General features: G+C 43.0%; 1 protein-coding gene across 1 annotated transcript in view; it reads right to left on the bottom strand.

Annotated features, from left to right (window-relative positions):
* KIAA1217 (KIAA1217 ortholog) overlaps positions 1–14,403 on the bottom strand; it is a 267,905-nt gene that overhangs the window by 51,989 nt on the left and 201,513 nt on the right. The window contains 1 exon segment of the mRNA XM_039877568.1: positions 10,589–11,421. Within this exon segment, the coding sequence (XP_039733502.1) occupies positions 10,589–11,421 (833 nt within the window).

Raw genomic sequence — 14,403 nt, 5'->3', positions numbered from 1 at the left:
CTGGGGAAGAGCAACTCCTCTGAGAGAAGAAACGTGAATGAAGCCGAGAAAAATGGTAGGAGTTAGCCAGAGGGAGAGGAGGAGGGAGAAGAGAGGAGAACAGAAGGTTCTAAGTAAGGAGAGTTTTAGGCAAAAGCAGAAGCATCGGTCTAATAAAATTTAATGGCGACAAAACACTGGATCAGGAATTAATCTAGATTTGTGCTCTGACTCTGGGGTTTGGGCGGGGACAGGGTGGGGAGACCAGGCAGGAGACCAATGTAGCAGATCAGGTGAGAATAGTGGACGAGGCCAAGAGCAATGGCTGGAGTCCCGGAACCTCTGGTATAGAACTAATGGCATTTTCTGGTTGTCAAAATGTGGAGTGTGAGAGCCAGCTATCGTGATGACACCAAGGCTTTTGGCCTAAATAATGGATCAATGAAGTTGTCATACCTGAGATGAAAAGATAGGTGTTCATTTTTAGACAGGCTGAGTTCGAGCTGACCAGTAGATGCCCAAGGGGAAATGTAAATCTCCACTCATTAATCACTTACTGTCTGAGTCTCTGTTCCCTCAGCCATCAAGGGTGAGAACTGCCTTCCCTGTCCCTCAGGGCTATTATCCTACAGAGATGTGGGAAACGAGGGCAAGCGAGAAAAAGTACCTGCACGGACTTTATAACCTGCAAAACGCTATGGATGTGTGAGGCTTCCTATCATCCTTTCGACTTCATTCATTCAGTAAATTCTTTCCTGGCATCAGCTGCTTGCAGGGCACAGTTGTAGGTGCAGGGGCTACAGCTGTGAACAAAACGAAAGGCTTACCCTCATGGAACTTACATTTTAGGGGGTGAGGGTAAAGGCACAAAAAAAGAAATAAGTAGAGAAATATGTATAAATATGTAAATACGAAAATATACTTACATATAAAAATATATTTTTTTTTCTTTAATTTTATCACCGAGTGTGTGAATGTGTGTGCGCGTGCGTGCGTGTGTGTAGGTATTAACTGCAACTTCAGCTGGCTGGGGAAAGGCCTCGCTGAGCCCATAGCATTTCAGGGAAGCCCTAACATTGGCTGGGAGCCCGTTAGGTGGACAGCTGCTGGAAGAACGCACAAGGCAGAGGAAGAACAAATGCAAAGTCCCAGAGGTAGGAGAGTCCCAAGTTCAAACACAGGAAGCCAGTGTATGTGGTGTGGAGCTCGTGACAGGGAGTGTCACAGGCTGAATGAACTCTCTGCACGCAGAGACAGAGGAAATGGCTTCCAAGAGGCTCCCGCCCCTCGTTAAATAGAGGCACCCATGCTCTCAGGCGTAACGTCTAGAGAATAAAAGCTCGCCTGAAATTCTGCTGGGTTTGGAATTCTAGAATCAGTTTTCTAGTTGGAGGGAACTTATTTAGGCATCATAGTTTTTGTGCCACTCTGGTTCAGTGATCTTAACTGAAGCAAAAAAAAAAAAAAAAAAAGAAGAAGAAAGAAAAAAAAAAAAGAAAAAGAGAAGAAAAAAGAAAATGCTTGTCAGCAAAGATCAGCCACACCCAGGCCTACCTACGGGCACAAGCATTGGTTTCCGGGCACAAGTATTGGCTTCCGGCGTTCTGACAGCGTTCTGCTCAGCACAGAGACTGTGCCTGGGGACGCTCCAGGTAGCCTTACGGTATTTCACAACCTACTTTGTGGCAGGCCGTTCTGGCTGGGACCAGAATGCAGTCCCAAGTCAAGCATGACACCCACAGTCTCTCAGATCCAAATGGCCAGCACTCTCTTGCTCCTCTCTGCAAGGGCCTATGGCTTTGCGGGTTTCATGTTCATAAGGCTTTGATTTATAGAGAACTTTCAAGATCACAAAAGGATTTTATGCCCATTTTCCTTTAAATTGCACAGAACCCTTAAGAATTCGCAGTTACAGTCCAGTTACAGGGAAAGAAGGATGCCGACGGCTTAGGGAGGCAGCGCTGTCCTAAGGAAACAAGCAAGTTACCTGCAGAGACCCCCCCATCCAGTGCTCCTTGCATGGCTCTGAGCTGCCTGCCCAGTGACTCACCATCTGGGGCGAGGCCCTCCACTTCCCAAGTGACAGGAGCCTTCAATCCCCAGGGCAAGCCTACACCTTGCTTTCTGAAATCATCTACTTTGCATTTTCTTTCTCTTCCCTGAGGGTAATTATTAATATTGATGTTCTGGAAATGATAGCTCATTTTTTGTACAGGTCCAAACCAGTTTGAATAGCTGTTTGTTCAGGTTCGGGCGACTTGAACACGGGCCTGTAATTTACTTTCTAAGGAGAGATGGTGTCAGAAGCTATGGAGAAACAGTCTCTTGAGTGGTCCCAAGAGAGCTGTGGAACCAAGCTCCCCACTCCCACCTGCTTTTGATCTGCAAAATCTCAGCGTGGACTCAAAAGAAAGATCGTGACTCTTCAGGAAAAAGAAGGAAAACATTTCCTATACTTGGCTTCCCTCACGTGTTTTTTAAATTTTGTCTTCTTAGATACCTCTGCTTATTGGAAGTTAGGATACACTGTCTCTATTACAAAAACAAAAATATATTGAGACAGCATGATAGAGAAAATATCATTTGACTAGAATGGCTCCAGTCACCAGACCTTTGGGAAGTCTCCAACTGTCTGTTTTTCCTTCTGTAAAATCACCAGTTAGGAAGGTGGGCTCTAAGATCCCTTCAGCTCTGAAGATGGATAGCGGGGAAGAGGAGATATTTCTTGGCAACACAAGCTGGCCCTACAAGACTTTCATGAGTAATACAGACTTTTTAAGACCTGCAATTTTTGAAAGTTTGAATCCATGCTTAGACCTGGCTATATTTTTGAATTGCCTCATTCATGAAAAATTAAGTCTGACATTCAAACAAGCATAATCTCCATGATCTCCACGTGACAGAAGGGCAACTAATGACAAGAGGGGCTGAAATGTGGCCCGGACGTCATGAGAGGCCAGGAGTATCCAGCTGCTGGGCCGCTGGGCTACTCAGATGAGCCCCTCTGTTCAGGCTCAGCCTCAGCCCCACAGTCTGCACCCAGCCGATGTCTTCCAAGGAGGCGGAACCTGCGCTTAAACATTTGTTTCTCTTCTCTCTGAAGGAAGAGGTTCCAGTTGGCAGGGAAAGGGGATTATCTGAATCTCACAGAATTTAGGTTCCTCTGGCTTAGCTTCTGGTTTCAGACCCAAGGCACTTGATTGACAGCACCTCATGAATATTCAAAGGAGATACAAGGGCACATGTAAATTTCATCTAATTAGTGACAGATGATGGCTTTTCCTTTTGAGAAATTAGTTTAAAGTAACACAGACATTGTGACAGCCATTCCATTGGTATTTTTGATAGAATATATTTCTTGTGTAAGAAGGGCTAGCCTCATAATTTGTCAGTTTCATGTTTTATCAGACAGCTGTTGCCTGAACTCAGCAGTTAAGGAATGATTAGCAAATATTGTTTAACCATTAAGTTCATATTCCTGTGACTGAAGCAATAATTCAATGTATTGGCATTTACTTGACTTCTGAGACTGGCAAAGCATCATACCCAGATGTCATTTTTATAGGCACCATAGTGGTAAAAATATAGCAAATTTTGGATAAAGAGCAATCTGACTTCCCAAATGATGTCTATTTATTCCATTATGTATATCCCTCAAATTCTAGTTCATCTCGACATTCTCATGCGAGCTCCCAGACCACTATAAGTTAAAAAAAGTGCTCCCTTATCTGAATTCATAGCAATTAATGTCTATATCGCTTCTTTGAAATTAATTATGTACAAGCAGTCCCCAAATTATGACAGGCTTGTAATTAAAAGTTTACTTGTACTTTCATTGTTTAGAACTTGAAACAAATGGTGGCTGGATTTCCAGCTGGCCCGCGGAAGCCTCTTTAACCTACAATGTATTATTAGTTCTATCATTGTTCCTCATTGTTTTCAAGGAAAATGTGTTCTGATTTTTCCAGCTGGACTTTGAGATGTCGAGAACAACCCCTCTGAAAGAAGCTCCAGACTCTGGAAGAACCACTTTCCCCCTTAATGACATGGCCTGGCCTCCTCCCTTCTACCTGCTTCACGAGGAGACATTGTTCCTGCCAAGGTGACAGCCCTGAGCATCGCTCGTGAATAGAATCCTATTCTTGCAGTTGTTCCTGCAAAAACTTATTTAGTAGACATTCATAGCTCAGAAGTTTCCTTACTTGACCGTGGCATAGCTTCTATGTTTCTATTATATTTTTAATGTTTTATGACTGTCTTCACGGTTTATATCCCTTGTGTGTGGGGACCACATTAAAGTTCTTGTCCTGCAAAGCATCCAGCTCACAGCTAAGCACATAAGAGGAACTCAATAAACATGTATTGATCTATAATTAGAGCTACATGAAAAAGCAACCGAGACAGAGCTGAATCATCTAGGCACTATTAGGCATCAAAACAGATAACCTAATAATTTCAACTGCCACCTGGTTAGGTGTCTTTATCCTTAGTCACATAGCTCAAGAGTACTTTTAAAAGGATGCCCTAATCCCGGCATCTCTTTTTGCTCCTGAACCCAAGATGTATAAACTTGACTACTGTCCTAAGATGAATTTACAAGTGGCTTTGATATTCTAAACATTCTCATTTGGATCTTGAAGCCCAGCTAATTCAATTCTCCGTTCACACTTAGTTTTATTCTCTCCTATAACCCCCTCCCCTGCTTTATGTTCTTCTTGGTATTATATTCAAAAATTTGTCTCCCTGCTTTTTTAAGCACAGCCCTTTGTCCCAGCTAGTTTTGTGTATTATTCTGTTTAGTAGCATTTAGCAGAGTGTTTTGCTCCAAGTAGGAACTTTCGGGCACTTACTATATGATAGGCATTGCACAAGGCATTTAACTGTAATGGTTCTTCCATCCTATGAAGTTGGTGTTATGATTATCTCTATTTTACAGAGAAGTAGACTGAGGCAGAGCAAGATTCAGTAATTCCTCAAATGTTAGCAATTGTTTGAACTGAGGTTTGAACCCACGCAATCTGGCTTTGGATTCCACATTTGTAAGCATTGCACATTACCGCCTTTCAGTCGATGGTTGATAGCAGATTGGTTGAACCAAAGGTAATAACGGCAAGTTATAACAAAAATATAACAAAAAAAAAAAATCAAAGGTAAAGGACAGAACTGTAAAAGTTGTCAAGATCTATGTTTTATGAATGTCCCCATTTGCATTTCTTAAGTGTGAGGCATTCTTTTACTTCTCTACTGCATTAAGCAGACAAAGTCCAAATTCCCTTTAGAGCACTGCTTCATAGCTAGCCATTTTGTCCCTCCCCTGGCGGGGGGCGGCGAGGAAATTGACAATGTCCGAAGACACTTTTGAGTGTCCTGGCGCAGGCAAGGTTGGGGGCTTAGTTCTCCACCGGCATCTGATGGGTAGAGACTGGAGATGCCGCTAAACATCCTACAGTACACAGGAGAGCCTCCTCAAACCCCAATAAATTATCGAGCCCCAAATATCAAGAGTGAAGTTAGGAAAACTTGCTTTAGAAAGATGCCAAGTCTAATCACTTAGGATAGATCTCTGATGCGGCTCATTTTTGACAATACATGCAGGAAAAGGAAAAATCAATCATTCTGTTTCAGACTCACCTCTCCAGCAGGATAAAGCATAGCTTAGAAAATCTTCAAAGGTCTGTCACTGACTGTGAACATGTTTAAATGACACAAATCTGAGTTTAGACTTTCACTCATCAATCAACTGTGAAACCATGGATGCATCCCGCTCCTCAAAGCTACCAACAAAGAAACATTTAATCCTCATAAAATGAGAAAGTGATGTAAAATGATTAAGAACGGATAGAAGCTACTGGTTAACACGCAAGCTTTCTCCTGTACACAGAATTTTTCTTTCCCCTTCTTTGTAATTGGCTCAAGACAAGAAATTCTATTTCTCTGAGTCTGAGATGTCTTAGAAATCATAGCAGGTTCTCACGTGCTTTCTCTTTCTTCAGAGATACATGCCCAGACGAGGCAAGAATTTGCTCTCTAGTGGATTCTTGACTAGTTTGCTGAATTTAGCAACTGTAGGTACAGAACAGTAAAATATGATCTTAGTTCAAATTTAGCATGTTTTGAAAAATATTACATCAGGAAGAATCTGATATACATTTGGAAGGAGAGCTATTAGTCACTCTGCAATGAGCATCTTTGAATTTTCAGTGTTATTTCGATAAAGGTATTTCACATTTTAAGATCCGAACTATAAACAGAAAATAGTAAAACATAAATGCCCTAGAATTTTACAATTCTTAAGGGCTGTTGTATGTGCCATAAGTAGAAAAACCATGCTATTTAATGAAGGAATTTTATAAACTCGGGAAGACAGAGCTTCGTGCACTGTCATCTGTCACACGCTGTCTCCCTCGGCACTCCCTCACAGTCACAGGGACCCACTCTCTCCTTGGAAGTCATCTTGGTAAAGCTAAAGAGAATTCATCTTGGTAAAGCCACCTCATCATTCAAGATCATTTCCTTTTCTTTCTAGAAGCTCAGATAGGAGGATTGCTATCCCGAAGGTCAAAGCAGTTGACATCTGCTCTTCTGCTCCAAAGTCCACACACAGCCATCGGGACAAGAGTCCTACCATTATCTATGTTCCTCTATATCCACTATTTTTTCCAGATCTTCTATATATAATTCGTCATCGCTAAATTATTTGTGGAAGCATCTTTATAAGAAAAGAGATGCCGAATTCATTAAATCGAGGCACGTGACTAAATATAAAAATCAAGATGAGATTACTTTAACTTGTTTTCAAGTCAATAGAGCTGATATAATATCATGTTGCATCAAAAAACAAAACAGCTACTGTTGGAAGTTTCCTGAGTACAGATGGGAAATAAATGATTGTTCTCTCTGATTTCAAATATCCTGCAGTTATTTGGGTTATTTCATAGAAGTGCTCTTCTGAACAGTATCTGAATCCAGCAGTGCCCAAAAGGAAACATCACTACAGATTTCTCAGTTTCCCACCTGTGTTTTTGTAGCTTCATATTTTAGATGTAAAAAATTCCACATGAGAGTTTTATATGAAAAGCATTTTCAGATTTATTTGCTTTTGAATATCATGAAACTGCAATAGAAACTGATTTGGCATTTTATAGGACCCTGTACTCATGAAGTTAGACTTTTTTAGGGGTTGAAGGCTCTTTAAAAATACTTGCATGGATTAAATGTATCTAAAATAACATCACGGTGTAAGTGAAACAATGGTCTATCATTTTGCGCTTCAGTAATTGTTTTTATGTTGTCATTTTTAAAATTTTTCTTTGACACAGTACTCCCATTCATTTTTTGAAAATAAAATTTAACAAGAATGTTCTCTTCATTCTTTCCCTATTTCTGCATAATTATGCTAATGTATTAGCTAGGACAGTTACATTTTACACTGCATGTATATATTTAGCAGTATAATTATGCAAATTCTATCACGTTTATGATTGTAAATATTCTTTAGGAGCAATCACTTAGCATCTAGTCCTGAAAAACTTTTGAAGACTTCTCTGGTTGAAATGCTCAGAATTCATTCCTGAATTCACTTCTCTGCCGGGTATAGGTGAAGCTCACAATTCTCACTCACCAGGCAGAATACTGTACAGTGATAAAAAGTATGGATTCTTTTATGGACCTGGACATTCCATGCCCATTACTGGCTTTATGAGCTTGGGCATAATACTTAACCTCTCCGAGATCAGTTTCTGCATCTGTAAAATCAGGATGGTGATGGTACATACCTCACTGGGTCATCACGACGATTATATCCTATGATGTACAGAAACTACTCAACATAGAGTTTGGTCCTTAAAAGGCTCTCAACAAATGATAGCTACCATCAGTGTTCTTCTTATAGTAGCGCTTAGAAATGTAGTACCCAGTAGTGCTATATTTCAGCCTAGTCATTAAGCTCTCTAAAAGAGCTCAGAATTATAGTTGAAGAGGAGGAAGTAAGGCTCCTCTTACCTTGTCCCACATTCTTACCTACCTAGGTAACGATGTGGTGACATGTGGGAGTACTGATAGCAAAATTTTCAGAATTAAAGTTCTTTTTACTGGAGAATCATATCATTACATACACACTTTGTCATGTGCCTGAGTCGAGTTAGTGGGGATGTTTCAGTAACAAGGATTCTAAATGTTGACAGGGGAGTGTGTGTGTGTGTGTGTGTGAGAGAGAGAGAGAGAGAGAGAGAGGATTGAGAGAGAGAGAGATAGTGTATATGTGTGTAGGGCTACAGGAGAAGGGAATCTAGTCTGTTCATGTACATACAAGCACAGCAATTCCACCCTCTAGAGATAAGCCGATTAACAGGTGAGGAATCATCCAGGTAAGATGTGTGAGATAAAATTCTTCCTCTGCTATTTCACATTTTTGGGAATGTGAAAATGTAAAAATGTAAAATTTATATTCATAATTACAATCATATGGCAGAATATGGTAGTGATAACGACAGTATGTTTTAGGTGAACATCAATCTCTTTAGTTAATTTTTCTAATACTTGGTATCCTAGAAATAAGATAATTTGGATCTTCTGAAAAGGGTTTGTAACATGTAAAACAGAAGTCCATAGAATTTTTCTGAGCTTTGGTAAAATAGAAACCTAAGGAAGAAGCAGAAGCCCTGAAAGAATACTGATGCTACTTAAGGCTAAAATCTTCAAGACTTTGATCCAGTATGACAAAGATACCACATATCAGCAGAGAGTTCCTTCTTTTTGTTTCCTCCTATCACCTAAATCTGTAACAAACTGGGTTCAATGATGTCCGCTAAGTTATATACGTGTGGTAACCATATGCATCACACTGAACTAGGCACTGGGGAAGAAGTCAGATACCATCACTGGCCAAAACATGCCTATAGCCCAACAGGGTAGAAATAGCTTAATATTATCCATGGAGGAATCAAGTTCTCAATCCTGTTCCACTCACAAGGTGTGTCGCCCCGGGGATGGGAGGGAGTGGTGGGGAGGATGGGTTCTGGCTCTCAACATTACATCCCGGAGATGGATGTAATTACTCTTTTCTGGACTATATTCTTAGGTCTCTAAGGCCCATCCTCTCAGTGACACACATTTCCTGATCAGCCCTTTGCGGCCCACCACAGAGGACGCATTATCCTTTCTTTGAAGGGCACACAATCTTCTGAGCCTCAAGTTGCATCTTGCAAGATTTCCTTCTAGCTGTCACATTGGTCCGTTCCAATAAGCCTCAGTGTTTATCCCACACCCCTCAGCTGTCTGTGGTCACGAGAAGCATCCCTTTCATTGATTCTTGGAATTTCACTTCCTAAGGCCTTTGGAAAGCAGAGAATGAATACTGTTTTCCAATCCTTCATTTTTCTTAGTCCTATATAATCAAGCCAGTCATGGTTGCTGTTTTGTTTTGTTTTTTTAAGTTGTGAGAGAGGATGAGAGGATTCGAATTTGTTGGCGTATTAATGATCCCCAAACTTCCATTTTCATTGTCTTTCCATCCTCCTGGAATCTTTCTGTTGTGCCTGAACTGGTAAGTACAGACAGCCCCATTCATCATAAAATTCTGCTAATGGGGTTAGGGCTTTCTGATCTGTGTGTGATGCAGTAAGATAGGCAATTCACATCCCATTCACAATTTTGGCCGCCTTTTTATAAGGTTATGTAATGGTGATATTACTATTTTTAAAGAGGAGTGGGGAACACAGGTTCTTACAAGGTGCCGAGTGACTAAATAGCTGGATCTTATTTTTCACAGCACTTTTGAATTCATATGACAACTGGTAAAAGCTTTAACCTCTTTTGAACTCAATTTCTTTGACTATATTTTTAGGATTATAATTATTATGTTGATCTCTTTCAACCAACTCAGATGAGAGAAATTCCTTCTATATCAGAATGAGCTTTTCCATTACTATAGGGACTTTGGAGAATTTTTAAGATGTAGTAGAAAGGTTCTAGACTGGCAAATTATAAAAAAAAAATGTATATTAAAAAATAAATTAAAATTCCCGGAGTGTGTCATTCACTAGAGAAATTTTGCTGATCTTGGCACCACTCTGGAATGAGTATCAAATCTAAACCATCTTATTTTTATGCAAATTTATGTCTTATCACCCTAGATGATAGCCGGGAACACATTCTTTCCATTTCCCCAAACCAGATGAGAAAACAAAATTTCAGCACCCAAGGCAAAACACGAATTGTCATTTCAAACATTGAAAACTCCAACCACTCACTCGTTTGCAGTGACAGATCAATTATTATGAGCTCTTGATTTATTTGCCTGATCGGTTTCTGCTAATCGTAATTTCCTTCCGAATCATTCAGCTGTACATGAAGGATGACACACTGACCACTCCTGGTGTGTCCACCCTTCTTTGGCGTGGCCCCGGGCCTGCCTCACTTCACACACACCGATTTAGAAACTGCAAACAAGGATGGCCTTTGATACTGCTCATGCCCTCTGCAGCATCCGCGGGGCACGCTGCACAAGGCTGGTGCTCAGCTGACATCTGTCCTTTCAGCCTGACCTCTGAAGAGCAGCCCTCGACGACACACGGGCACAGACCACCCTCGGCCACCCTCCCCGCCTCACCTGGTCTCTCTGTCTTTGGGTATCGTAGCGGTGCTGTAGGCAAACATTTGCTTCTCCACTAGAGGAGGGCCGAGGTCCACAATGCCGGATAATCCTGGAGTGGTCCGTGGCTTTTCGATATACACCAAGGTGCCCGGCTCCTTTTTGAAGGCCTGGCGGCTGGGCGACACCCGGTCTGGCGGCACGGCGTGCGGGGGCCCATGCGCGTTGTGGAGAGCGTGCGTGTCCAACATTCTCATGTCACTGATCCGGTGCGGGGAGGCGGGCGGCGTTTTGGCGCCCAGAGTGGGCAAGTGGCTATCGGGATACTTCCTTGATTTCTGCCTGTACAGCGACTGCTCCATATGCATTTCCGCTTGCAAAGAAGGGTTGCAGTAAGCGCTCGCGGACCGAATCGCCGTGCGGTGGTATGCGATGATGTGATCAGGGACATCCAGGGGGTGCCCACCATGAGAAGACGCTATGCTCGTCCGTCCCTCGTGATACAGGTAAGGATCGGCATAGAAGCCCTCATTTCGGTACATCGCAATGTTCTTGCCGCTCATGTCTTCATCTGGCTTTACATCTCTTCTTTCCAAAATGGCGCTTGGGCTGGGTGAGATGGATCTGGAGACTGGCAGGCTGGAGAGTCTGTCCCTGGGGATGGTGGCATTGCCAGGGACGACCATTGGGCGGGTGCCCACATAAGGAATTCTGGATGGGGAGGGAGGCATGGAATGGGGCACAGGAGTGGATGGTGGAGAATTTGGAATGGCGTGGGGTGGATGCGCTGAAGATCCAGGTCGAGAGGCACCGGGGCCATCTCCTCTTGCATAAACAATTTCTCTCTGCATCTGAAAGTAAAACAAGAAATTAGAAAATCTATTTTGATATTCACGTTTTCAGAGAAGTCTCAGTGTGACAGTACAGCTTCCCTGATGTGGTAGGCTAAATAATGGCCCCTGCAAGGTGTCCACACCTGAATCCCCAGAATCTGTAACTATGTTTCTCTGATGGCAAATGAGACTTTGCAGATGTCCCCTTTTAAAGATGTTGAGATGGGGAGGTTATCGTGGATTACCCAGTGGGCTCAACGCCATCACGAGGATCCTTTTATGTGAAAGACGGCGTTAGGAGGGTCGGAGTCAGGGAAAGAGATGTGATGAGAGAAGCAGGGTCAGAGAGAGAGACTGGAAGATGCTACACCACTGATTCTGCAGATGCAGAGGAGGCCATGAATTAAGGAATGCAGTCAGCATCTAGCAGCTGGAAAAGACGAGGAAGTGGATTCTTCCTTCAAGCCTCAGAAGGAGGCGGCTCTGCCAACACCTCGATGTTGGCCTGTGAAACTTTTCTGGATTCTGATCTCCACAGTGTACGATAACGCATTTGTGGTGTTTTAAGCCACTAAGATTGTGGTAATTTGTCACAGCAGCCACAGGAAACAAATGTACCTGATGTTGAACTCAACATTGTGGAGTTTGAAGAAAAAAACAGTGAAGTGGTTTAAATTTTGAGGTTATTGGTTCTTAGAGGCGCTTAATAAATGTGGGTCTAAGGTATTACAAGTACTAGAATTAAGTTTTCTAAAACTTGTCCCGGGCACATTTTCTATTATTAGCCCTGGAAAATAATAAGCATTTTCCCCATCTTTCCAAGCTGGTATAATAGGGGCATGACCAGAGAGAAAGGGGGTGTATAGGTAAAACTTAAGGGAAAACCTCACTGATTCACTATCTTATTAATGAGGCTCTGAGAAACCAGCTCTGAGAGGCTGGGCAAAAATAATTATCCAGGAGACAAAACCCATAGTGGGGAGGGCAAGGGAGAGAAGAGGGAAGAGAGAACCCCAAGCACGATGGGGAGAAAGAATCCTAACAGTACTTCCCCTGGGGCTGCCATGTGATGACAAGGAGCCTGCTGGCGTTGGCCATCATAGGTCTGGTACTTCTTGCCCAGGCAGCAGTGACTTCTGGGCTGTGTTTAGAGGAGTGGGGACTCCCACAGGGTCTTCTATTATCTTTCCTTTAGAACAAGGGTCCCCAACCTCCGGGCCATGGACCAGTACCGATACCAGTCCATGACCTGTTAGAAACCGGGACGCACAGGTGAGTGGCGGGCCAGGGAGCAAAGTTTCATCTGTATTTGCAGCCGCTCCCCAGCACTCGCATCACCGCCTCAGCTCCACCTCAGATCACCAGGCATTAGATTCTCATAGGAGCACCGGTCCCTGGTACCAAAAAGGTTGGAGACCACTGCTTTAGAAGAAACAATGACTAAGAATCAATGACTTGAGAATCATAGATACAGAGAGCAGGTTGGTACTTGCCAGAGGCAGGAGGTGGGCAGTGGGTAAATATGGTCGAAAGATCTAAACTTGCAGTTATAATAATAAATAAAACTAAGTCATGGAGGTGTAATGTACAGCATGGTGACTATAGTTGATAATACTGTATTTAATATTTAAAAGTTGCTAAGACAGTAGATTTTAAAAGTTCTCATCACGAGACAGAAAAATTATAACTGTGTGGTGATGGATGCTAACTAGACGTACCGTGGTGATCATTTTGCAGTATTCACATATATGGAATCATTACGTCCATCTGAAACTAATATAAAATTATATGCCATTTATATCGCAATAAAAAAGGAAACAAGTTAATGGGGAAAAGGGAAACTACTTTGCAATAACACAACCGTATTTAGCAAGAGGCAGAATTAAAAATACAAATTAATTCAGGATACGGATTTATGATACTTTTTGTTTTGGTCAAAACCCAGGAGGCTGACGTTCTCCGAACGAGTGAGGGAAGGGACAGACAGCTCTGGCACCTCCCTAGCCCGCCCTTCAAGTTCCCTCCATGCTGTCACAGGAGCCCACATTCCCATCCACTCTTTGGGGAGATGTGACAGACAAAGAGTGCCAAGCAGCTGGGGGGCGGGTGAGGTGGAAGATGAGGAGAGAGGGGGTGGGCTCCCCATGGACGAGAACCGAGACGAGCAGATGAGAGACCCGTGGTGTGGGTGATGGGGGAAGAGAAGAAAGAGCAGAGGAGCCAGCAGAATGTTGAAAATGAAAGTGCCCAACGCCATGAATACATACCAATTCCTTATCTTATAAATTCATCCATTTAGTAAATATTTACCAAGACCTTGTTAAGGACCGGGCATTATTCTAGGATACGGCTCTAATAAGCTCTCAATTCCCATCCGAGAGAGGGTACTACCTGCGTACATCTCTTAGATGAGTATGCAGGGGAAGAAGCAGTGGGATGCCCACGCTTATTTATCTTGTCTCTGGAAGACCCAGCAGTGCAGAATCCCTGACTCGGGAGTTTCATGATGGGAATGACCAACAACAAAGGCAAGCAAGGCGCAAATATGGAGCGACCACAAGGAGCCCTTTGAGGGTACCTGATGTGAACACCATTCAACTGGCTCCTCCGCCCCGGTAGGGGTCCGTCCGGCTGTTTCTGGGGACCGCGAAGCACACAGGCTCCTCACTCACAATTACAACTTTATCTCCACCATTCTCCCACCCCCCCAACACACACATACACTCCAACCACAGTAGGCTGGTCTGTCCTCCTCCTCTAAACAGAACTTGGGGTATCCTCACGCTTTCCTCACCCCGGGGATTTTCTCCCCATTTCCCAGGCCTGGTGGATCAAAACTGAGGCCGAGGCTCAAGGCTGGGCTCCACATGCATCTGCTCCACATGGTCCGACCAGTCCTTTCTTTGCTCACTCACTCATGAATCAGGTGCTCAGGGCCTTAGACAAGGAGGGCAGTCCCAAGGTATGAGATTATCATTGTGCGATAACATATCCGATTCT

This window comes from Pteropus medius, unplaced genomic scaffold (assembly GCF_902729225.1).
Source record: "Pteropus medius unplaced genomic scaffold, Ma_sr-lr_union100, whole genome shotgun sequence".
Lineage (NCBI taxonomy): Eukaryota > Metazoa > Chordata > Mammalia > Chiroptera > Pteropodidae > Pteropus > Pteropus medius.
This window is presented reverse-complemented; position numbering and strand designations above follow the sequence as displayed.